Below are 25,482 nucleotides of genomic sequence, written 5' to 3'. Positions count from 1 at the left end.
CAGAAAATAAGGCCTTCCTGGACTAGATTCCCAAAATGCTCTCAAAAGTTCTATTATTTTGACGTGGATCAGGGCAAACATCAAAAAACTTCTGTTTTCCCTAACAGGCCCCAGACAAGACAGGCACATCAGACCGACAAAAGCTTAAAATCACATAACATTATATGTAAATGATCTACATTATAATGTTTGTAGTTACATTTGCGGTAAACATCTATAGCTATTTTCATGTCATATTTTGAAATAAGATCATAATCATACCAATATTATTATGACTATAATACATATAGCAGTAACAATGATTACAATCATACCATTATTATTATGACTACAAAACATATAGCAGTAACAATGATCATTTTATTCTAGATAACACTCAACCTGAGTCAAATCCAAAGCCTTCTTTATTTTTAATAACTTTGGTTGGCCTGCTCACATTAAAGAAAATTACTCTCCTTTCTCAAAACTATACTAATTTGGAAGCCAGTACAACAAAATCTTATCTACTTAAAAGAAGAGGTAATAGCAGCTTTTTTAAAATAAATTTCTTTATTTATTTATTTTTGGCTGTGTTGGGTCTTCGTTTCTGTGCGAGGGCTTTCTCCAGTTGCGGCAAGCGAGGGCCACTCTTCATCGCGGTGCGCGGGCCTCTCACTATCGCGGCCTCTCTTGTTGCGGAGCACAGGCTCCAGACGCTCAGGCTCAGTAGTTGTGGCTCACGGGCCTAGCTGCTCCGCGGCATGTGGGATCTTCCCAGACCAGGGCTCGAACCCGTGTCCCCTGCATTGGCAGGCAGATTCTCAACCACTGCGCCACCAGGGAAGCCCAACAGCAGCTTTTGAACAGCAAAAATAAATGTCCCAATGCCCGAACTTTGAAGTTCAGACTGAAAGTCACAGGAAAAGCTTTTAAGGTTCCTCTCTGCCCACCACCTCCAAACACTCTAGAGTATATTTTTATCTTTTCATGCTATTCCTGCAAACTTTGTTATATTTCTAAATCCACAGGAATTTAAAATGGGGGAAGGGTTCTCTTCTCAGCCATCATGGTGTGTATGGTTGACTCTGTTCCTGACCTTGTCTTCTCACAAGACTCCCAGGATCAAGTGATTCCTGGCCAAGAAACAGAAGCAGAATTGTCCCATTCCCCAGTGGATTCAGATGAAAGCTGGTGATGAGATCAAGTACAACTCCCATGAGGAGACAGTGGAGAAGAACCAAGTTGAGTTGCTAAGGACTCTCACATGCGATGGCACATGCATTTATGCTGCATCTACATCACTAGCATCTTACCATATCAAGCTGAAAACATCACCACTACATGGACAGTTGGACATGTTTTATTGGGAAAATGATTATTCTCTTTGTTTTTATGCTTCTGCACTAATAGGTTGGTTCAGAAAAAAATATGTGAGTATACTTTTGTTTGAATGTATAAACAAATGCAGAAGGGAAATGCTTGCTACGGAAGGCAGCAAGAAGTGATGATAAAACAAAATTCCTTAATCAGAGCAGGTCAGAGCCATTTATAACTCTATAAACATTATAGTCCCGGGGCTTCTCTGGTGGCGCAGTGGTTAAGAATCCGCCTACCAGCCCTGGTCCGGGAAGATCCCACATGCCGTGGAGCAACTAAGGCCATGCGCCACAACTACTGAGCCTGCACTCTAGAGCCCATGAGCCACAACTACTGAGCCCACGTGCCACAACTACTGAAGCCCGCGCACCTAGAGCCTGTGCTCCGCAACAAGAGAAGCCACCACAATGAGAAGCCCACGTACCGCAATGATGAATAGCCTCACTGCAACTAGAGAAAGCCCACGCGCAGCAACGAAGACCCAACGCAGCCAAAAATAAATGAATAAAATAAATAAATTAAAAAAAAATTATAGTCCCAAGAACATCAATGAATTACAGCATTATGAATGTAATAACCTTCAAGCATTTTTAAAAGGTCAAATGATCTTTCTCCCATGCTTTAAGTGGTATATATTTAATGGAAATTGTTTTGGAAATACCCAGCAAATCATTCTATAAAGGGTCCAAGGAAGCAAAGTTTTGCTGTGCTTCATTTCCCAAAGTGGCAACTGAAAATATTTCCTTACTAGAAAATAACAATGAAACCACATAGAACTCACCTCGTAATACTCCCCAAACTCTGTTGGCAGTGAGCGAGGCCACTGGTCCTTTCACAAGTAAAGTATCTGTATTGGAAAAAAAAATGTTTCTTGTATGGTGACAGATGGTAACTAGACTTTTATCATGGTGATCATTTTAAAATGTGTAGAAATATCGAATCACCATGTTGTGTAACAGGAGCTAACATGGTGTTGTAAGTCAATTATACTTCAAAAGCAAACAAACTCATAGAAAAAGAGATCAGGTTTGTGATTACCAGAGGCGGGTGGTGGGGGGAGAGGGAATTGGATGAAGGTGGTCAAAAGGTACAAACTCCCAGTTATAACATAAGTACTAGGACTGTAATGCACAACATGATGAATACAGTTAACAGGGCTGGATGCAGTATATAACAGCTGTTAAGAGAGTAAATCCTAAGAGTTCTCATCACAAGGAAAACAATTTTTTTTCTTTCTTTAACTTTGTATCTATATGAGGTGACGGATGCTCACTAAATTTACTGTGATAATCATTTCATGATGTGTGTAAGTCAAATCATGATGCTGTACACCTTAAACAGTGCTGTCGATTATATCTCAATAAAACTGGAAGAAAAAAATGTTTTTAATCCCTTTAATACATTTCCCTAAACATATAATTGGTATTTCTGGATCATTCTTTTCTCCTGAGCTCCAGACCTGTTTCTCCAACTGCCTCCTGTACATCCTCACTTAGAAGTCCTATAGGTTCCTTTAACTCCACATGCCCCACTCTGAACTCTTCCCTCTTTCACCTGCTGGGCTCCGGGCTCATCGTGCACCACACTCCGACCAGCTGATTTGCTCAAGTCAGGAACTTGGGTGTCACCTCCATGATTCCTCATTTTCCCCTGCAGGAGAGTTATTCTCTCCAACTACCCCTTTACAAAGGAGGGTCCTACTTAAGCTAAGAATTTAAGTCAAAAGTGCAAACTCCTCAGTGCCCATAATTCCTTGGTGAAGCCTCCAGTATCACTCAATCTTCCACTCCCTCTAAAGCCAGAGAGTCTTCTCTACTCTGTCCCTTCTCTCCCTGTGCTCCCCTACTTGCCCTGTACCTACCTTCCCCCAACATTATCCTAAATCTTCCTTAAGACTCACTTCTTAACTCACTATAGCTTAATTCAGCTTTGTCCCACTCAATAAAAAGTTCACACCCATCTAAAACGGGGCTCCAGTTGGCTGCTTCTGGGCAAAGGCGGCACTAATCTCTCAATCCTTGAAATCATACTCTGCCTGAGGTTGCCCCAATAGTCATCTTAGTCTTTGGAGAGGTTTGGGATGGAATCATCCACAGATAAAGGAAAGCACCAGAAAGCACAGAGAGATCGAAAGCTAAAGGGGTGTGACAGATGCAGACTTTGCCACGGTAAAGACACTCAAGGGCTGCAGGTTAATGATTTAATAGCGTATCTGGGCTGCATCCTCCTCCTCCACCACTCCGACCGCCCCAGGCTGTCCCATGATAATTGGCTACAGGTAGGGAAAACCGTTCTATCAACAGCAAGTAATCAGGTGACAGTCTTCTGACAAGGCAGCCTTTGCCATCAGAAGAAGAGAGTCATGAGTTAGCTAAAGGCCAGGCTAAGGATGCTATAGCTATTATGACCACAGTCTAACCACGATTCTCCCCCTCTGTACCAAATTCTAAGTTAGCTATCTAGATAGAGCTCACCGTTCCACAGGTCACTGTTTAAAAGCCAGTTTTTGCCACATTACCGTTCTGAGATCTCCTGGAATTAGTCAGCCTGAAGAGTTATCTAAAATCATTAACATGTGGCATGTACCTGATGCCAATTATTTTCCAATAGCTGAGGGCGGGCTGATATTTAAAAGGATTCTGATTCAACTCAACGCAAAAACTGCAGATACAAAGCAGTTAGAAGGAGATTTTGGTTTCTAAATATATGGACAAATAAGCTATAGAATTTCAATTTTTATTTCAAAGCCAAATTCTTAGTGTTAACAGTGATTACCTCCCTGACAGGGGATAGGAGGCACCTTTTTTTTCAGTTATCCCTTTCTGTACTTTTTGCACCACACTGTGGTTTTGAAGGGTATACATACAAATAGCAGTAATGGATTCCTCTTTTTAAAATAATAAAATGTTACAGATAAGGCTAAAATCCCCTTTGAGATGCCCACTCAACTCCCCCTATTTTCCTCAGAGGAAAGAAATATCAGGCCTTTTCTTAGGCATTTTCATACACATACGTGTAACAAGAAAATGCAGTATTGCTTTATGTGTGCTTTCTTTTGTATATGTTGGTATATAAATGGTATCCTCCTGTACACATTATATAAATTTCTTTGCCCAACTCAGCAATTTATCTTCGCAAGTTCTCCACATCTGTTCTTTATAACTCCACTTCTTTATTAATTGTTGTATAGTATTCTCTAGTGTCAACTGACAAGATATATTTAGCCATTCTTCTAGTGATGAACATTTAGTTTTGCTTATAAATCTTCATCACTGCAGGCAAACTGCATGGAACATTCTTGATGTATGTAATTATTTCTCTACGGTAGAAATTAGTCTATTTCTGGTTCTGAGGGTATGCACATTTTTATTTTAATTGATGATGATGCTGTAACACTTGTCACTTTCTCCAAGATTTCCTCATCCTCTTGGACAACGGTTGATATCTTGTTATTTCCATTTGTGTGTGCTACTTTTATCATCATCATCATCAACTAGTTTAAAACTAGTTTATCCTTTAACCAGAAAATTTCACAGGCAGCTTGTCTCCAGAAGCTTCCCTTTCAGAAAAAAGAGGGTTTGCAAAGCTGAATGGAAGATAGGCTATAACTCCCCAGCCTCGATATGTTCCATTTTTTGGAATTTACAGTATGTCATTGTATTGCCTGTCAGCAAAGATCCCTTGGTAATTTAATGACCATTTCTCAATTCAGATTGCAAAACCTAATTAATAAAGTGTCCAGTAAAATCACATGGCTAATGTTGGCAAATCATCCTGTTTCTCTTCTAAGAACAGCTACAGAATTGAAGAGAAATTAAGTTATTTTTCAGAGATGTATTAAGAAATCTCATCTCTATCGAGAGGATGAAGAGATGTACTTAACTGTCTGTGAGGCAGTCTGAGAACAAAGGAGTCACTCTTTTCTCTAAGATATGCATTTTCCTTTCTATTTTTACACCTGACTCACCAGTCTGCTCTTTCTGCACTAATCTTATATCACCCATTGCTCTTCTTTGATTCCTTGATACAATTCCACATTATTCCCAGTCAGTACACTCTATGGAAAAGGGCTGCCCATTTGTTTATTCCTTCTAGAACAATTTAGGAAAAGCCTTAGAGAATAATGTTTTAGGCAAACAAAAAGAATCATGTAGCTAAATGTTGATTACATTGTCAATCAATATAAATGAAGATGAAACATATATAATACAACATAAATATAAATGAAAATGAAACGCTTCACCCCTCCCAGTTCTGCATTATCTTTGTGTCAAATTAAATTGTAAATAGAGATCATGCCAGGACTTCCCTGGCGGTCCAGTGGTTAAGACTCCGTGCTTCCACTACAGGGGGCAGGGGTTCAGCTCCTGGTCGGGGAACTAAGATCCCGCATGCCTTGCAGCACAGCCAAAAAAAAAAAAAAGAGAGCATGCCTATAAGCACAGGCTTGTCTTCAAAATAAACTACCTAGATGCCCAAAAATCAGGGATAAGCCAAGTAAGTTTTGATACATCTGTACAGTTGGTAGAACATTATTCAGACGCTAAAAATGCTGTCATAGAAAAATATTTAGTGAAATACATGTTTATAATGGATTGTTATGCAAAACAGAAAAACCACAGGTACAGTACTCCTTTTTCATGCCATTGTTTATCATATGCTTCTATTTATATCTATAAAATATTTAAATGTATCACTCTGCAAAAAAAAAAAAATCTGAAATAACAGTGGTTAACTCTGAGTGCTGGGGTTATGAGTAATTTATTTCCTCCTCTTCACTTACTGTACTTAAAGATCTCCTACAACAATTATCTATTCGTCTTGCCATCAGACTTTAATGGTAATTTTCTTTTTTTTTGCGCCACACCTCACGGCACGTGGGATCTTAGTTCCCCGACCAGGGATCGAACCTGTGCCCCCTGCAGTGGAAGTGTGGAGTCTTAACCACTGGACCGTCAGGGAAGTCCCCTAATGGTAATTTTAAAAATAGGAATTATAAACTCACTGGTCAAGAGCTCACAATAGTTCATGGCGTGGAGCCAGCTTCTAGCACTCGAGTCTGTAACAAGCAGCTTTGTTCACAATACATTCACATGACATAGGTACTCACAGGACTCATCCGAAGAGATCTTGGGGAAAGTGTCACACTCTGGGTCCAGGACAACTGAGACTTGAAGTTGCTGCAACTCCACTCCAACACGAAGATCAGCAGAGCCATGGTGCCACTTGTAGAAACCAAAAATATAGTCATAATATCTGCGTGAGAGAGAAATTCAAACAAAATTTTAAAGCACTGTAGCCAAGTTTTAAATACATATGTGGTAGCAGACACTGTCGTTGACTCCTCAAATCCCTGCTACCCCATATCAGTCCAACTAGAGGCTCGCACCCCAAGCTGCACATTAGAATCACATGGAGGGCTTTTTGCAAACAAGTATTGATGTCCAGACCTTCAGAATCAGAATCAGAATCTGAATCTCTGAGAGCATGATCCAGGCACAAAGATTTTAAAAGTCCCCCTGCCACAATCCCAAGTGACTCCTATGAAGTCCCCATTAAGAACCAATAATCAAACTAATAATCCTGGGTGTGCAAGTCAATTCTGACCAGTGATGGGGCAGGGGTGGGAGGACGCTTCCTCTCCTAAGTGAGCCACAAGAAGAAAACTTTCTCTGTACGCGATACCTAAACCAGTTGCAGCCACACCAAAGATGGCAGAGCAGAGGTGGAAAGAATACGGATTTCCTAATCATACTGTTGAGCCACTTAGCCAACCAGCCCTGAAATCCTGCCTGCTTTTATATTTCCATAATGCGTGAGATAATAGGTTTTCTTTTTGCTCAAGCCAGATTGAGTCAGGGTTCCTGTTACCTTCCAACAAAAGTATCCTAGCTAATACACAAACACCACAGAATTCTCACTAGGGCCTTGAAAATTTACCTTCTGCTGGTACCCGAATAGCAGAGGAAGAGGATATTAAATAAACATTTGAAGGTGCTAGAAGATAAAAGATCACACAGGCTTCAAAGCCTATATTTAATAGATTTTGATAAGCCAGAAGGTTGTGTATGCTACTTATATGTAAGACCATCTTGTGTTTTTCCAGGGAAGTAAGAAGAGCTGGGAGAGTTCTGATGAACTTGGAAGTGAGTGTATGGAAGTTAAACCAGTGAGACAGTGGAACAGATGAAGGCGCTGAGGACCTTTTTCGTAGGAAAACCTTGACAGATTCAAAAGGAAATTAAGATCACTAAACTGTATACTTAAAAATGGTTAAGGGCTTCCCTGGTGGCGCAGTGGTTGAGAATCTACCTGCCAATGCAAGGGACACGGGTTCGAGCCCTGGTCTGGGAAGATACCACATGCCGCGGAGCAACTGGGCCCGTGAGCCACAATTACTGAGCCTGCGCGTCTGGAGCCTGTGCTCCGCAACAAGAGAGGTCGCGACAGTGAGAGGCCCGCGCACCGCGATGAAGAGTGGCCCCCGCTTGCCGCAACTGGAGAAAGCCCTCGCACAGAAACGAAGACCCAACACAGCCATAAATAAATAAATAAATAAATAAAATTTAAAAAAAAAAAATGGTTAAGTGCTTGCTTCGGCAGCACATATACTAAAAAAAAAAAAAAAAAAAGGTTAAGATAGTAATCTTATGTATATTTTACCACAAATTTAAAAAAAATTTTTTAAGGGAAATTAAAGCTGCCAGCAGCTTTGAGATTTGAGTTAGGTGCTGGCTTGTCCCAAATAAGGAAAATCTTGGCTCTGGATATTAAAACTCTAACAGAAAACTCAAAGGGTTCTGGCGCAGTGGTGTGCAAGGTATGTGGGTTAATTTAGCTTTTCAGGAACTGAGGGAGCAAAGCTATTTGTTCATTAAAAAAAAAATGAGTAACTAGCATGTGATAGATCTTGTTCTAGAAGCTGAGGAAGCAGCCATGTACCAAACAGACAGAACTCTGCCTGCAAAATGCATAGTGTTTCAAAGCAGGGTTTGAGATAAAAATTGGGCTCTTCAGGAGACAGGAGCTACGAGAATCTGAACAAACCTGTGTGTTCCCCACGGCCTAGAGCTTCTGGAACAACCCCATCATGCTTTTACCCTGAAGTAGATACCGCCCCTCCTGAGTTCCTAGAATGCTCACCAGAATGCTTTCAAGTCTTAGCCATAAGGGCTAATGTTTTATTTTTTTTAACATCTTTATTGGAGTATAATTGCTTTACAATGGTGTGTTAGTTTCTGCTTTATAACAAAGTGAATCAGCTATACATATATCCCCATATAGGACTAATGTTTTATAACCTGCTTCCTAACAATGCAGGGTATAATTAATAGCTGCTTCACACACATGGCACGAATTAGTTAGGCAATCGTCAGATAATTACCTGCACTGCCTTGAGATGCCAAGATTTGTTTTTAAACCATCTCACAGCTGATTCAAGTTCTGGTTATCTAACCATGGTTAACTTAAGTCATCCACGCTTTCTTGCCATACTCATATCACTTCAGCTTATTACCGAGTCCTTATTTTACTAGCAGGATGGCACAGAAGGAAAATCCAATTTTATGAACTGAGTCCCGAAGCAAATATGGTGTGTTTGTTTTTAAAAGATTTCCTAGTCATGATCTTCCATTAGATGGCCTGCAGGTACTTTTTCCTTCTCAATATCCCAAGGCAACCAACCACCCTGATTTTACTTCTTCACCCAGACTCTAGCCATTCTGACCTGTTAACAGATTCAACACCAAAGGCTCATTGGAGTATGCATCTAAACTGAGGGCCACAAGGTCCCTTTAATTGTACACAACCGAAGGAGAAGAAACCATCTCTGCCATCAACTTCTTGAGACTCTTCAGGCTAAGCCTATGCTCCAGGCCTACCTGGGGCCAGCAGGTGTTATTAAACTAGTTTTGCATCTTTCCACCAACTGCTTGGTGTCCTGCAGGCACGATTAAACTATAATGACCTCTAGGAACAGAGACCAAAATCTGAGGGAGAAAAGGGGTAGTACTGTCAGCACCAAACTACAATCCTTCGGGGCACTGAACACCTTCAGGACAGTCCTGCCCACACAGGTCGCAGAGTGAGCCTTACTGAAACATCTCCCCAAGTGCAATCTGTCTTGTACATGGTGCAGTTAGCAAAGCTAGCGTTGTGACGCTACACTGTAAATCAACCTTACATCAATTTAAAAAAGCAAAAAAACCCCAAAAAGCTAGCACTGTGGGCTCCCTCCTCACTACACAATTCACCCTGTGGCCAACGGGTTTACAGACATGAGGGCTGTGGAAATGTGAGGTGCTAAAGATCTAAACAAGAAGCTGGGAGAGCAAGCACATAAGTGTTTCTGGGAAACAGAGAAGCAGATACTGCAGCGCAGCGACCATATCAAAGTAGTTAGGTGAAAATATTCAGCATTTTGCACGGAAGAGAGATTTGGGAAGGGAAGGGGAGTTCTGGGCAGTGCTCCAACCTACGGACTTCCTGCCATCTGAATTGTAACCAGATTTGGGGAGGGGGAGAGATGGCCTATAAATGACAAGCAACTTTGGGGAACCCCTGGTCCCCAAGCTTTAAGCACTCATCTTCCTCTCAGAACTCCCTTCAAATAAACTGCCATTTCCCTCCCTCCTCTCCGTCTACCGCATTCTCCCCTCCGAGGCGAACACGGCCACTGACTGAGCAACCTATTCCTTCCACTCAGTATCCCGCACTCAAAGCAGGGTTCCAGAGCACCCAGGAAGTTCCTTAGGAGGCAGGAGGGGAAGGGGAAGTGCTTGGGTTTCAGTTCGTGTTGGTTCGAGCCGGCTCTGCCATCTTCTAGACCTGTGACTTTGGTGGGGTCACTGGCTGACTCGGAGACTGTTTCCTCCCCTGTCAAAGGGAGATCAGAGCGCCGGCGCGGCTGGATGGCTGTGCGGGTGGTAAGAAGCGCTCAGGTGTTCCTCCTCTCGCCCCCCCCCCCGCGCCTGCACTGCGTCCCAGGGTGGTCTGTCCCTCCCCGTCCCGGAGTCTCCGGGTCCCCTTCCCGCCCGGCCGCCCGTCGGGAGCACTCACCGCCGAAACGCCTCCTGCAGCAGTGAGCAGGAGGGGCCGGCCTTGGAAGTGGAGCTGTGGCCGAAGAAGAAGTTGTCGGGAGAGAGGTGCAGCACGCGCGGGGTGGTCTGCACGGAGAGAGGCATGGGCCAAAGACACAGGTCCGGCGAGGCGGCGGCGACGGCGGAGGCGCGCACTGCCTGCGCCGCCAGCGCCGCCAGCGCCGCCAGCAGCTCCAGCAGCCTGGGTAGCCTCGGCCACCCCAGCCCGCGATGCTCCATGGCTGCTCAGCTGCTCTCTTCCGCGGTCGGCCGGGTATGCCCGAGCCGCCGCCCCGGTACCTGACTTCTCTTCCCCGGCCGGGGAGGGGGGAGCGCGGAGCGCGCGCGAGTCACGGAGTCAGCTGACTGTGTGTTCCGCCCCGGCTCCGCCTCCAGAGCGACCACCGTCCCGCCCCGCCCCGCCCCAGTTGCCCTCCCCGCCCAGCCCAACCCCGGACTCTGCCAGGCGCGGAGTCGACCGCTGGTTTCGTGCCTGCAGCGCTCGCGCTCTCCTTCCGGCCTCTGGACTTAGTGACAACGCACGCCACGAGCACCTAACTTCCCCCACCCCTAACACCAGATAACCGGGTGGTTATTTGCCCCTCAGTCTGGACTTTTCTATAACTGCAGTAGAGCTTTAATTATTAAAGCCTCCCATCAGAACCCCTCAGGACAGAGTTTTGAACAGATGGGAGGTTAAAAGTTAGGCAGAAGATAGGGACTTCCCTGGTGGTCCAGTGGTTAAGACTCCCCTTTCCCAGTGCAGGGGGCCCGGTTATATCCCTGGGGGGGAACTAGATCGCACAGCCGGCAACTAAGATCGCGCACGCCGCAACTAAGACCTGGCGCAGCCAAATAAATAAATAAATACTAAAAAAAAAAAAAGTTAGGCCGAAGATATTTTGAGAGAGAATGTGCAATATTGAATCTTTCCACTTAGACATAATCTCTGAATTTATAAAGTTGTTTTATGCCTGTCGCCAAAGTCCCATAGTCTACTTTACCTGGGCTTTCTTATTTCTTGTTAGGCATGTTCCTAGACCTTACATTCCTTTGTTGCTGGTGTTAATATAATCCCTCCTGACCCCTAGTTTCCCCCCAGAAATTAAAAAAGAATGAGGTAGACCTTTAGATATTGACCTGGAAAGATCTTTCCACCTGCTGCTTGTACCACTGACCTCACCCCTACCTCAACCAGTGTGGAAACACAGCTAGCTGCCAAAGTCTTCCTTGTAAAAGGTAAACTAAGTCATGTCACTTCTTTACTCAATACATGTCAATGGCTTTTTTCCCATTGTCCCTAGAATAAAATTTATCTCCTACCCCTCCTTCTTACCCTCCTCCCACCATCCCCAATTTGTCATGGAATGTGAGACGTTATGATGGAGGAATCTGAACTGGGGGGAAATGAGAAATGTAATGACCGAAGGACTTGATGTGTGGAGATGAACCAGGGCCTGTCAGAGAACATCTCTTATGTGAGAAGAGATGGCACTAGCTACCCAGGGCAGGGTTTACTAGGAGGGCACTGCTGCCAGACCTGAACATTAACCTGCCCTGCTCTCCACATGAAGAGGTCTAGAGAGAGGTGAGGAGTTTGTCTTCTAGGGAAGAGCCAAGTTCTTGGGAGTTAGGAACTAGCATTTGGTTTGTTCCCTGCCAGAGTCATCCAGTCTGGTCTGCAGCTTCAGAGGCTGAGCGATTCCAAGAGAACCACACACGAAATGCGAAGCTGACACTGAATGAGGCTTCACTTTTCACTAGGACTTGCAGGCAGCTGGCACTCATGGAAATGCTCTGGGAAGTGTGGTGTGGTGTGTGGAGGACCAGAAAATTCGGCTAGGAGCCTTCAGAAGAGCGCTAAACAGGAGCTGCTTCCTTTTGTTGAAAATGTGCTGGTTAGAAGAAGGAACCATGGGCTGCCCTGGAGAACTGCCCCATCTGAGCAAGGGGGCACGTACCTGAAATGGCCTGCACAGGCATGGGGATGAGGGGAGACATGGTGACCCCTTTTGACACTTCATCATGTCATGGTACCAGAGTGGGTTGGGGTAGAGTATACGGCCTGAGAACAAGCATCACATACGTTGGGACAGCAGAAGGAACTCAGACAGGAACCTCCAGGAGAACAAACCACCTAGACCTCATCAGCCCCGAGTCCTAGCATGAGAAGAGAGGCAGGAGTAACCAGCAGCAAAGGAGGGGTTCCTTCCTGGTTTTACCAAGGTGCCAGACTCCACACGGGCAAGAAAATACTTTCCTAGTATCCACCAAGGAATTCTCCCATTCCAAAGAGACAGAATCTGAGAACCAGGAAGCAGCTCAGATATCCAGCGGTCCTCAACCTCACTATGCCTCAGGCTCACCTTGGAGCTTAGGAAAAACACTGATGCTGGAGTTCAGGCCCAGATCTATTAACTAAGAATCAGCAGGTAGAAGATGAGGGTGATTCTTTTTTTTTTTTTTTTTTTCTTCTACAACTTTCTTGAGTATAATTGACATCCAATAGACTGCATATATTCAAAGTGTACAGTTTGGTAAGTTTTATGTATGTAACAGTGGAGCCATCACCACAATCAAGATAATGGACATATCCATCACCCCCGAAAGTTTCTTCCTGCCTTCCGCAGTCCCTGCCCCCTGCCCCTGCCCTCTCTACCCTCACCCCACTCCCACCTCACCTCCTGTCCAGACAACTGCTGATCTGCTTTTGTAACCAAAAATTAGTTTGCGTTCTCTAAAATTTTAAAGAAATAGAACCATACAGTATGTTCTCTTCTTTGGTCCTGTTTATTTTACTCAGCATAATTTTTTTAAGATTCATACATGTTATCGTATTGCTACCAAACCAAATGTGGGTTCACTTGCCCTCACACAGTAAAGCCAATCTACTGACACTGGACTGTGGTGAAGGAAAGTGCAGCATTTATTGCAGGGCACCAAGCAAGGAGTTCAGGACAGCTAGTGCTCAAAAAACCTGAGCTCCCCAAAGGGTTTCAGCAAAGCATTTTTAAAGGCAAGCTGAGGGACAGTCGCAGGGTATGTTATCAACTCTTGCACAATTCTCTGATTGGATGATGGTGAGGTAACAGGGCAATGTCACAGGGGTTAACATTATGAATTCTCAGGCTCCAGTAGGTCTAGGGGCTATGTGCTCATGGTCATTAAATAGTTAACATCTTCCATTTGGTGGGGGATTTCGTATCTGTAAAACAACTCAGGAAATGTGCATCAGATACTATTATCTAGGTAATTCAGAGAGGAGCTAAAGCAGAGGATATGAGGGGGAAGGGTCTGTCCCTGGAAGGCCCCATAGGGTCCTGCTCCATTTCAGTATTTCTCACAGCAGGAGGCTCCTGGGGGCTCAGAGAAGCTATCATTTTAAAAGCCCTTCTTGGGCTTCCCTGGTGGCACAATGGTTAAGAATCCACCTGCCAATGCAGGGGACACGGGTTCGAGCCCTGGTCCAGGAAGATCCCACATGCCGCGGAGCAACTAAGCCCTTGTGCCACAACTACTGAGCCTGCACTCTAGAGCCCACGAGCGACAACTACTGAAGCCCACGCTCCTAGAGCCTGTGCTCCGCGACAATAGAAGCCACCACAATGAGAAGCCCGCGCACCACAACGAAGAGTAGCCCCCACTCGCCACAACCAGAGAAAAGCCTGCACACAGCAACGAAGACTCAATGCAGCCAAAAATAAACATAAATTAATTAATTTAAAAAAAAAAGAAGCTCATGGGCAAGGATGTTAAAAAAAAAAATGGATTAAAGACCTAAATGTAAGACTGGACACTATAAAACTCTTAGAGGAAAACATAGGAAGAACACTCTTTGACATAAGTCAGAGCAAGATCTTTTTTGACCCACCTACTAGAGTAATGGAAATAAAAACAAAATAACAAATGGGACCTAATGAAACTTAAAAGCTTTTGCACAGCAAAGGAAACCATAAACAAGACAAAAAGACAACCCTCAGAATGGGAGAAAATATTTGCAAACGAATCAACAGACAAAGGATTAATCTCCAAAATATACAAACAGCTCATGCAGCTCAATATCAAAAAAAACAAACAACCCAATCCAAAAATGGGTATAAGACCTAAATAGACATTTCTCCAAAGAAGACATACAGATGGCCAAGAGGCACATGAAAAGATGCTCAACATCACTAATTATTAGAGAAATGCAAATCAAAACTACAATGAGGTATCCCTCACACTGGTTAGAATGGGCATCATCAGAAAATCTACAAACAATAAATGCTGGAGAGGGTGTGGAGAAAAGGGAACCCTCTTGCACTGTTGGTGGGAATGTAAACTGATACAGCCACTATGGAGAACAGTATGGAGGTTCCTTAAAAAACTAAAAATAGAACTACTATAAGACCCAGCAATCCCACTACTGGGCATATACCCAGAGAAAGCCATAATTCAAAAAGACACATGCACCCCAATGTTCATTGCAGCACTATTTACAATAGCCAGGATGTGGAAGTAACCTAAAGGTCCATCAACAGATGAATGGATAAAGAAGACGTGGCACATATATACAATAGAATATTACTCAGCCATATAAAGGAATGAAATTGGGTCATTTGTAGAGACGTGGATGGACCTAGAGACTTACACAGAGTGAAGTGAGTCAGAAACAAAAACCAAATATCGTATATTAACGCATATTTGTGGAATCTAGAAAAACGGTAGAGATGAACCGGTTTGCAATGCAGAAATAGAGACACAGATGTAGAGAACAAACGTATGGACACCAAGGGGGGAAGGGGAGGGGTGGGATGAACTGGGAGATTGGGATTGACATATATACACTAATAAGTATCAAATAGATAACTAATGAGAACCTGCTGTATAGCACAGGGAACTCCACTTTGCTGTACAGTAGAAACTAACACAACATTGTAAAACAACAATACCCCAATTAAAAAAAAAGATACACCAGTAAAAAGTAAAAACAAAACAAAAACAACAACAAAAAACAAACCAACAAAAAAGACAAGCTGCTGGATGAGGCACACTGCTACAGCTCTTGGGATTTCCCTTCCCCCACCCCTGCACCTGTTCCCTATCTCCATCAGGTAACCCTGCCTGGGCTGGGTCCAGCCTCCGAATAGATCACAATCAAGGCATTTTATGGCTGAATATCAAAGAGCCAGGCTCCATCCCTTTGTGAAGCAACAGAACAAGTTGTCCATTCTCTGGGAGCCTTTGTCCCTTCCCAACCCACTCCTTATGGACTGTGGATGTCATATAACCTGAGATCATTTAGTTTAATATTATCCACTGTAAACAGTGTGATGCATGAGGGGCCAGTTAGCATTTGAGGCCCCCTAATCAGGGATCCACACTTCAGGGATGAGCAGTGAGCCTCTAAAGCACCCTAATCAAGAATATACACTCCAGAATTATGGATTTGAATATTGTTTTTGAAATCTAACAATAGAGGGTTGGTTAACTAGTGGAAGTAATGACTGGAATGATTCCCCATAGAAATGCAGAGTTGAAATCTGTGGCTGACTAGAAAGACTGTCATGGGCCCTACTGCCCTCACCCAAGCAAGTATGAGTGTAACAGGGAAGAGCCAATTTTGACTCCATGTTGGATCTGTTTCTTTGACTTTAACCTTTGCTTTTGTTGCTTTTGTTATTATAATCATACATAATGGCCTGCCTCAGGGAACCCTGCCCACCTGTGAATGGCTTCAGAAAAGAAGAAATTAACACATCCCCTCCCTGAGGCAGGCCATGTGAGGAGATGTTTTGCAAGATAAATGGCCTTTTCACTTTACTTCCTCACCTCCTCGCCCTCTCTGTTCTATAAAAGAAACTGGCATCCAGACCCCATAAGATGGTTTTTTGGAGATGTTTGTCTGCCATCTTCTCCGTCTGCTGGCTTAAAGCGAAATAAAGTTGTATTCTTTGCCTCAACACCTTGTCTCCCGATTTATTGGCCTGTCATGGCGGCAAGCAGAGTGAGCTTGGACTCGGTAACATGAGGGTCTGGCCAGCCCAGCCCAAGCCTTTGGAGCAGTACTTGACCCTCAGATGTTTGCTTGACTCTGCGCTCTTCCTCATCCCTGTGACCTCATCCCCTGACCCAACCAGTAAGTTGGCTAATCCTGCTCTAAAAAATATTGTTTCTCCTTGGAGTGAATCTCTCAAGCAAAGAGCTAGTTGGAATGCCTGAAGAGAGAGGGGACATTTCCCCCACTCATAAGAAAGCACTATATGATCATTTTTATACCTGCTGGTTAATAAACACTGACATACTCAGCAGAATTTGATCTCAGATTCCATTTCACTGCAATAAACAACCTGGTAGCAAAATTGTCAAGGAGAGGACGCACAGTCTCCACTCTCTCGAATGCCAGAGGTGACCAGCATTTACAAGAATACCAAAAACAACAACAAATAAATTGCCCAATACTTACTTGCTCGTGAATGCTTTGGCTTAGGGCAATTTGCAACATGGCCCTTTTAGCCTGAAAACACACCTACAAGATGCCCTGAGATCTCCTACATCTGTATGTGAAGCAAAGACACAGAGTGACTGTGTCTGGCTGTGACTTCAGAGATGCAAAGCTAAAAAAGATTTTGCTCCCTGCTCAAATCCCTATTTTGATAGACATGTGGAGAGAATTGACCACAGTGAGATGCCTTCTAATTAGCTGCAATGACTGTGGCTGCCAGGACCAGCTCCACTGATGTCCCAAGGCTAGTGCTCTGCAGGTTCTGATTGTGTGGGGTGTTGGGGAGGGATGGGGGAGGCGAGGGCAGGGACACCCGGCTGCTGAAGGGCTAGGGGAAGCCACACCTGCTCCCGTGGAACCTGATCCTGTTGTCTTTATGAGGACAAGACTTCCAACTGGTCCAAGTGAGTATTTTGTTGCTGGTAGACAATGAGAACCAGGCCTCCAATCACAGCTAAACTGTCACAGCCAACTTGACCTACTATTATGGAAATTGCTCCAATTATGTGCATCACATTTGCATGTGAAATGACAACTAAGTGCTGGCCTAAGAGGCAAATTTTGCAAATGAAGCTGGGTGTTAACAAAATAGGGTAGTTTGTCCTTTGTTGGGATTATTTGTGACTCAGTGAGACAGCAGCCCTCCTCAAGCATTGCCTTGTGGCCTGTCATAAATTACTTGTCCCTCAAATGCTTCCTATGGCTTGCAGACGAACCCCTTGAAATAAATGGGCTTCAATAACCAGTTTCAACAATTGTCCTGTGTCCAAGTAATAAAACATCTGGAAAATTGGGCTAAATGGATAAAACAGTTCTTTGTAATAAGTATCTGGCATCCTTGCAACTCTGTATAATGCATTTTTTTAAAAATGACCAGATGTGGTACTTTTGCGTTATGAAGAACAGAGGCATGTTTAGTCATGTTTTTTATTACCTTTAAATGCAAGGTATATTTTCATAGCTCCCTGGAGAAATGCTATCCCATTGATTGGGAATTGTTGATGTGTTGGTTTACAAACTTGAAAAGTAAGCGAATCGCTAAGAAAATTGCAGATATAATTTAAACCGTCATTATACTGGACACTCACAGGGAACAGGATTAAGAAGAAGAATTCAGTCTATAAATTTTACCTTCTCTCCTAGTGGATTTGTTCCATAGGGTCTTTGATCTTGCCGTCGTTTATGTTCTTATCTATATTCTGTAATATTTACAGCTTTATGAAAAAAATGATTTCATCAAACTTGCTGTTCACTTCTTTCCAGTTTCTCATTAAGAAAGCTTATCTGGTAACCCACCTGTGTAGTCTCCATTTTATAGGCCTTTGTGGGATTCCAACAAGATGTTTTTAACATATGTGTGTGTGTATGGGGGGAGGGAAACGAAGATATTTAGAGCACTGTCCACTGGGCTACTATTCCAAAGATCTCCTGTACACCACACCACCAAAGACACACACAGACAGAAACACACACAAACTTATTTTAGACAGTTTGGAAAACACAGAAAAGTACAAGAAGACATTTTGCTGTACACCTGAAACTAACACAACATTGTAAATCAACTACACCTCAATTTAAAAAAATAATATTTTTTTAAAAGTACAAGAAGAAAACTAAAAAATCATCTGTAACCATATCCAGTTATCACCACAGTGTATATAGTTAGTATTTTTCATTTTATAAAATTATACTGATGCTCTATATACTGTTTTGTCACTTCAAATACCACAAATATTTTTCCTTGTATTAAATGTTCTTTTAAAATATGAGTCTTGATGGAAAGACCATTTTTATTGAACTAGTTTACTTGGGGACATTTAGAATTTTTAGAAATGTTCACTATTATAAACAGTCTATGATATTGTGGTTGCCAAGGAGGAGGGGGAAGGGGAGAGGGAGAGGGTTGGACCGGGAGTCTGGGGCTGGTAGATGCAAACTATTACGTGTAAAATGGATAAAGAGCAAGGTCCTAATGTACAGCACAGGGCACTATATTCAGTAACCTGTGATAAACCATCATGGAAAAGAATATGAAAAAAGAATGTCTCAATGTGTATAACTGAGTCACTTTGCTGTACAGCAGAGATTGCCACAGCATTGTAAATCGACTATACTTCAATTTAAAAAAAGTCTATGATAAATATCTTTATATAAAAATCTTTTCACAGATCTCTGATTCTTTCTTAGAAGTGGAATTGCTGGATCAAAGAGTATGAGCTTTTATTTTTAAGACTTTATTTAAGACATACTGTCCCAAGTGTTCTTCAGAAAGGGTGTAATGATATGTGTCATACACGCCCACTACGAGAATAAGGGTGTTCTACTTTCCATGCTCTCTGGGTCCTCCCATTAGTAACAGTTCCATAGTAAAGTTATTAACCCTGTGTCTGCTGTTTAAGTTGCTACTGTTTCCCTAGTTTGATATTTGCCTTTTAACTTGGATGATGAGCTGGAAAATTTTTATTTGTTTTGCCAAGTCTTCTTCCCTCCCTCTCCCTTGTTTAGAAGTTTGAAACTTCTTTCCTCTGTCTCTTCCTTTCTGGAGGCTTCCTTGGCTTTTAAGCTTTTCCACCTTGAAATCAGAACCTAGATTTAGGCTTTTCTTAAATTTGTGCTTTTCTAGTTCTTTAATGGTTTCATTTTTATATGTAACACCAACCTATCCAGAACGAATGGGCATATTACATGAAGTAGGGAATAATTTATTCTTTTCTAAGTGGTTAATGGATTGTATCAGCACCACTGATTCAATATTCCATTTAAAAACAATCCATTTTTTAAAAATTAAAAGCAGAAGTTGTGTTACTTCTCTATCTGGATCTTTCTTAAATGTATTTGCTCTCACAGATAATTCACCGATATTTAATTTTTTCCTTAGTCAATCGCTCTGCCTGAAAATAGGATTTACCTATTTTCACTGATTGCAAACCACAACTCTCTGCCTGACTTTGAAACCCTTGACTCCTAAGAGTTTTGTTTAGAAATGAATTCTTCTCAGTTTTGCTCCTAGCTTGCCCATTACATTTCACCATAATGTATACATCTCTGTTGTGTAAGCATCTAAAGCCTTAAGCCTAAGAGAACTCACACAGCACACAACTAGAAACAGGTCCTCTTTCCAGTTGAAGAGCCGACTCTAGGCCTGCAACAGATGCCCACGTGAGTCTGTGGGCTTCAGTTTACTCAATGATAAACCTGCAGAGACGCTATGAGCTTGAAGTGTGTGCTTTAAAGGAACTAATTTTTTAAAAAATATATTTATTTATTTTTGGCTGCGTTGGGTCTTCGTTGCTGCGTGCAGGCTTTCTCTAGTTGCAGCGAGCAGGGGCTACTCTTCGTTGCAGTGCACAGGCTTCTCACTGCGGTGGCTTCTCTTGTTGTGGAGCACGGGCTCTAGGTGCGCAGGCTTCAGTAGTTGTGGCACGTGGGCTCGGTAGTTGTGGCTCGCGGGCTCTAGAGCACAGGCTCAGTAGTTGTGGCGCATGGCCTTAGTTGCTCTGCGGCATGTGGGAATCGTCCCGGACCAGAGCTCGAACCCATGTCCCCTGAATTGGCAGGCGGATTCTTAACCACTGTGCCACCAGGGAAGTCCCGAAGTGTGTGCTTTAAAATGTACTTATCTTGCTAATATTTGCAAGTAGGTTTGAGGTATTAAAAAAAAAAACTGGTGGTGGTGGGAGGGGCAATTACTTAAGTAGGCCTCTAAATGCTTGAACTGGATCCCTCACTTAATCATTTTAGTAACTGTGTAGTCTTGGGGAAATGGTTTAACTTCTGCTAGCTTTTTTTCCCCTTGGCAGTAAAATGAGGTTTGTTTCTGACCTAGGGCCAAATCCTTCACAAAAGAGAAAATAGAGCTAGTTAATAAATTTCTGGAAAGATGTACCAACTTTGGTGGTAATCAAAGATGAGGTAAATTAATAATAATGAGATATGATTTTTTACTGAAAAAGAAATTTTTTAAAAAACACCTGCTTAGTGCTGTGAGGGTGTGGTTAAATGGAAACTTTGGCGTATAGATAGCTATAATACTTTTGGGAAGCAATTTTTACAATCAAGCACCTTAAGACGTTTTTTTCCTTTGGGACCAGTAGTGCCATCTCTAGTAATTTAGCCTAAAAGAAATTCATCTAAGATATATAAAAAGATTTGTACATAATGATGTTCATCGGAGAGCGAGTGAAACCAGGAAAATCTCAATAGTATGGAGAATGATTAGCTTGGTAGATCTTATAATGACATAATTCATTTAGATTTTTGCTTAAATGACACTGACAGGGTAATTCAAAACAAAGTAAGTATTTATTTTAGTAAAGTATTTCATTATCAGAAATACGTAAATTATAGTGTGCAATCATTAAAAAATGATATTTAGTAAGAGTAACAATATCCTGAGAAAATGTTCATGTTATAATGTTAGATGAAACAAAAGCAGAAAATAAAATTGTCTAATCAATATTATTATGCCTATGGAAAAATACCACACACAGCACAAAGACTAAAAGAAAAACTTATGGGGATATAATGTGAGCATGGTGACAGTGGTTAACAATACTGTATTGTATATTTGAAAGTTGCTAAGAGAGTAGACATTAAAAGTTTGCATCACAAGGAAAAAAATTGTAACAATGTATGGCAATGGAGGTTAACTAGACTTAGTGTGGCGATCATTTTGCAATACATACAAGTACTGAATCATTATGTTGTACACCTGAAACTAATATGATGTTATCTGTCAATAATATTTTAATTAAAAAATTATTTAAAAAGAAAGAAAAGTTTAAAATCATTGTGGTTTTCTTTGGGGTATGGTAAATTTTTCCCCTTCTACTTTTCTGTATTTTCCAATTTCATGCAATGAACACATATAAATTTTATACTCAGCTAAAAGTAAACCCACCTTTAAAATGAATGTCTTCTTTGAACAAAAACATAATTATGAAAGGAAAAATCTGTTCCTTTCATAATCATAGGGTTATCATAAGTTTTAAATGGAATTGTCATGGGGGCAAACAAGTTGTGGACACGTTTTGTAAAGTATGAAGTGCTTTACACACAGGTAAGATGTTATGATTGTACATGGACACGATACTGAAGAATTCTGCTGAATTCAGATCTTGGAGTAAAGGTATTATGAAAGTGCATTTTATGAACAACCTCTGCAGTATGTAAAATGAACTCTCCATCCACAATGTGAATGATCTTGTTTCAACATTTTTTTATGTATTGAATTTTCTTTAAGTAGAACTCAGTTTTAAAATATGTCAGTTTCAAAATATAGTCAGAACTAAAAAAGAAAAGCCTTCTTAAACTAGAGGAAGACATGAGCCCTCAGCTGGTTTGTCTAGCATCTATTCTTTTTCTGGCTTTTCTTTTCCACCTCTCTGTCTCCTGTTGGTTTTCCCTTATTCTCATTCTCCTTCAGAGGATAACTCTTGGGGGTCAAGGACTGTAAACTTCAATTTATGTTCAGCTTCCAGAACGCTCTGGGGATCTAATGTGCGCTCGGTACAAGCGCAATTGGCCTCTGCTCCAGCTCTGGGCTTGTCATGCTGGGACCCAGAGAGGGGCTGATTGCTCCTCGACCCCCCATCAACACCAACAGACAAGGCTCCCTGGCTCCTGGAGGTTCAGTCCACTGCTGTCTGGCCTGAAGGGTAGAGGCCAAGCCAAAAGGGATTTCTTACTGTCATTTTCCTTCTGCCGGAGGGATGCTGGGCCGGCCCCTGTTCCAGTGCCCATGTTCTCACTTTCCTGAGCTGACTCTTTTCTTCCAGTCAATGCCTTGTCTTTCTTACCCTCGCTGTAATTGCATCTCTGGCCTAGTTCAGTTCTCAGACTGGAGTGTGTGAAGCCCTGAGAATCAGAGGCCTCTTTGATGGATTCCATGAACTCCAAGACAAATTTCTTTTTTCCTTTTTTTCCTTTTGCAGGATTTCGCCTGTGATCATCTAATCTGTGGTTTTACCAGTTATAAAGTCTATCAAGATTGAAAGATGTTTTCTTGGAATAAGACTTTTGTATTGAGGTTGCACTCAGCGGCTGCTGGGAAGGGCAGACGCAACCGGGGGTAGCTTAAGCAAACAAGTTCTGGTTTTTCTTACCTCCCATGAAGTCCGCAGGTGGGCAGCTGCTGGCTCAATTCAGTGGCTTAACGTCGTCAGGGCTGGTGTCTCTGTGACTGTCCTGCCCCGTCCCTTGAGGCTTCATGTTGGCTGCTGCAGCTTCAGGCATCAAGGGCAGCCGGGGACGCAGGAGGAAGAGGGAAAGGGGTGGCACCAGCCATATTGATTTGTTTTAACAAAAAAGCAAAACATTTCCCAGAAACCTCCTAGCAGGCTTCCTTTTATATTTTATTGGCACCAACTGAGTCACACAGCTACCCTAGCTAAAGAGGGAGGCTGGGCAACCAGCACTTGGTAAGAGGAAGAGGGTTGCTATGATTGGCTTAGACCAATCACCATTCATTACTTAGGGCTGGGCACACTGTGTGGCATAACATCCGTGTTTGGGGTTGCTGTCGGGCCTGATAGTGGGCTCAGCCAGACTGAGGGTCTCTGCACCACACATGCCCTATCCTCTTGCTTCTTTCCCAAATGACCTTTTTTTTCCTTGACGAAGGTCAGAGCCTCTCTTCTCCCTTTGCTTCTTGCTCAGGTAATGTGGCGATTGCCTCTCTGCCTTTGGGCTCCTCATCTTCTTCTCCACTCCATCAGTTATAGATGGGGTGTAGAGAGGGTTATTCCCCTCTCGCCCTTCACCCTCAGGGTGGAAAAGCACATGATTTCTAAGGCAAGAGTCTTCTTTGACTTCTGAGGTATGGTACTAAATTCCAGCTATTTGTCAAGATTTTAAGGTTTAAATTCCATTTATTCTCAACAAAATGCAATTTCCTGGGTTGAGGAAGAACACTCATGTTCAGCTGACAATAAGGCAATGCTAGGTTCTGCTAAAAGCCCCTAGTGTTACATGTTGGCTGATTGAAAAGATAAAGGGAGAAAGCATTGAGCGCAATCCTTGCTTTTTCCTAGAACAGGGATGAGCTGGGCTTATTCCCCAGCTCGACGATCTCCTCCCCACTTTCTCTCTGTGTTCACATCTACTAAGTGCCTCTGGGTCTTTCTTCACCCCCTCCTTTTTTCCTTCTGCTGTCTTATCGCCTGCTGGTGGGAACTTCATGTATCACCTTGTGATCTCTTTGAGTTCAGAACTGCCTGCGGCTCCCCCTTCAGCATTTCTGTATTTTTCCCTCATCTCTTGCTTGGCTCGGCCCCTTCACCTGCTCTGCACTGGGGCTCGTGTGCTTTCCAGTGTGTTCTAAGGTTAGTGTGTCCCTGGTCTTGACCATGGTCTTCCGGGCAGAGGGAAATCAGGCATTTCATGTTCCATTCTCAGTTTTGCTCTGAGTGTTATGAGGCCTTAGGCAGGTGATTGAATTATGCTGAAAAATTAATACTGTGCTGGGAAATCATTTTAAAATTTTATATTTTTAGAGTATCTTGGGACTTACTGATGCGAATATTACATAAAGAGCAGACATGTTTCTCTCCTGTTTTAGAAGTCCCTTTCCTCTGTGAAAGCTTTGAAATAGGATATAAAGAAATATAAAAGTTACAGCTAAATGGAAAAAGAGAGGATGCATGTTGTATTGAATTGAAAGGCCTTGAAGCCGAAGCATCAGTCTCCTTATGGCGCGGAGACGGACCCAGAGTTAGCCAAATTGCAAGGTTTGGAGGCACAGTCCTTAAGACTGCCCTCACTTTTGACACCAACTGCAGTTTGTGGGAGGAGGTTCCCCAAACCACCCTCAGTTTTGGTAATTCACTAGAAGGAAGGACTTACAGAATCCACTGAAAGCTATTATACTCACAGTTATGGAACACCACAGGAAAAGGATACAGATTAAAATTAGCTGAAGGAAGAGACACGTAAAGTAGAGTCTGAGAGGGCGCCGAGAGCCAAGTTTCTGTCTTTAGGACACATTACCACCCTGACATCGATGTGCAACAAAACACACGGAATATTACCAACCAGGGAAGCCCCCCCTGAGCCTCGATGTTTGGAGGCTTTATGGAGGCCCTATTCCATAGGCATGGTTGACTGACCAACTGCCCATGAGTTGATCCCAGCCTCCAGGTCCACTGATACTGTGTGACCTAAAGCTCCTATCCTAAGTCTCAAGGTTGGTCTTTCCGGCCTGGCCAGCTCCCACCCTAAAACTATGGGGTGTGGCTATTCCCCCGCCCCCCAAGATCTGCTGTGTCCAGGCTCTGCCCTAAACAAAGACACTTCTATCAGGAATGGCACAGACTGCCTTCCAGAAGCCAGGGGCAAGGGCCAGCCCTCTCTTTGGGCAAAGCCAAATTCTTTACTAGCAGGATGCTTTGCTTCTTGCTGGTCGTTGACATCATGGTGCTGTCTCCAGGAAAGTGCGAAGTGAGAGGGGCATGGGGCCATCCTGGAGGCAGCAGTTCGTTAGTGGTGCTGGTGATCACACACAGTTGCTTTGAGCCATTTTCTTTCTCACCAGAAACGCCCTAACGATGCTGGGGGCCACACATACCA

The 25,482-nt window shown here is 42.9% G+C and overlaps 1 protein-coding gene and 2 long non-coding RNA genes across 4 annotated transcripts in view; 1 reads left to right on the top strand and 2 right to left on the bottom strand.

Annotated features, from left to right (window-relative positions):
• HEXB (hexosaminidase subunit beta) overlaps positions 1-10,816 on the bottom strand; it is a 39,627-nt gene extending 28,811 nt beyond the window's left edge. The window contains exons 1-3 of one of the 2 annotated variants that reach the window (XM_082377453.1): positions 10,414-10,816; positions 6,467-6,612; positions 2,138-2,203 (exon numbers count right to left, since the gene is read on the bottom strand). In XM_082377453.1, coding sequence (XP_082233579.1) covers positions 2,138-2,203; positions 6,467-6,612; positions 10,414-10,673 — 472 coding nt within the window. In that variant the 5' untranslated portion in view covers positions 10,674-10,816. The remainder of the gene's footprint in view (positions 1-2,137; positions 2,204-6,466; positions 6,613-10,413) is intronic. The other variant, XM_082377454.1, reaches the window with a different exon arrangement.
• Positions 1-25,482, bottom strand: part of LOC309622626 — a 169,232-nt gene that overhangs the window by 131,619 nt on the left and 12,131 nt on the right. The window lies entirely within an intron of this gene.
• Positions 6,619-12,930, top strand: LOC309622569. Its single transcript, XR_014240985.1, has 3 exons — positions 6,619-7,628; positions 7,990-10,280; positions 12,097-12,930. It is a non-coding gene; the product is annotated as an uncharacterized lncRNA (long non-coding RNA).

Source organism: Balaenoptera borealis (assembly GCF_965194805.1).
Source record: "Balaenoptera borealis genome assembly, chromosome: 2".
NCBI classification, from domain to species: Eukaryota; Metazoa; Chordata; class Mammalia; order Artiodactyla; family Balaenopteridae; genus Balaenoptera; species Balaenoptera borealis.
The sequence above is the reverse complement of the archived record's forward strand: the minus strand, read 5'-3'. Positions and strand labels throughout refer to the sequence as shown.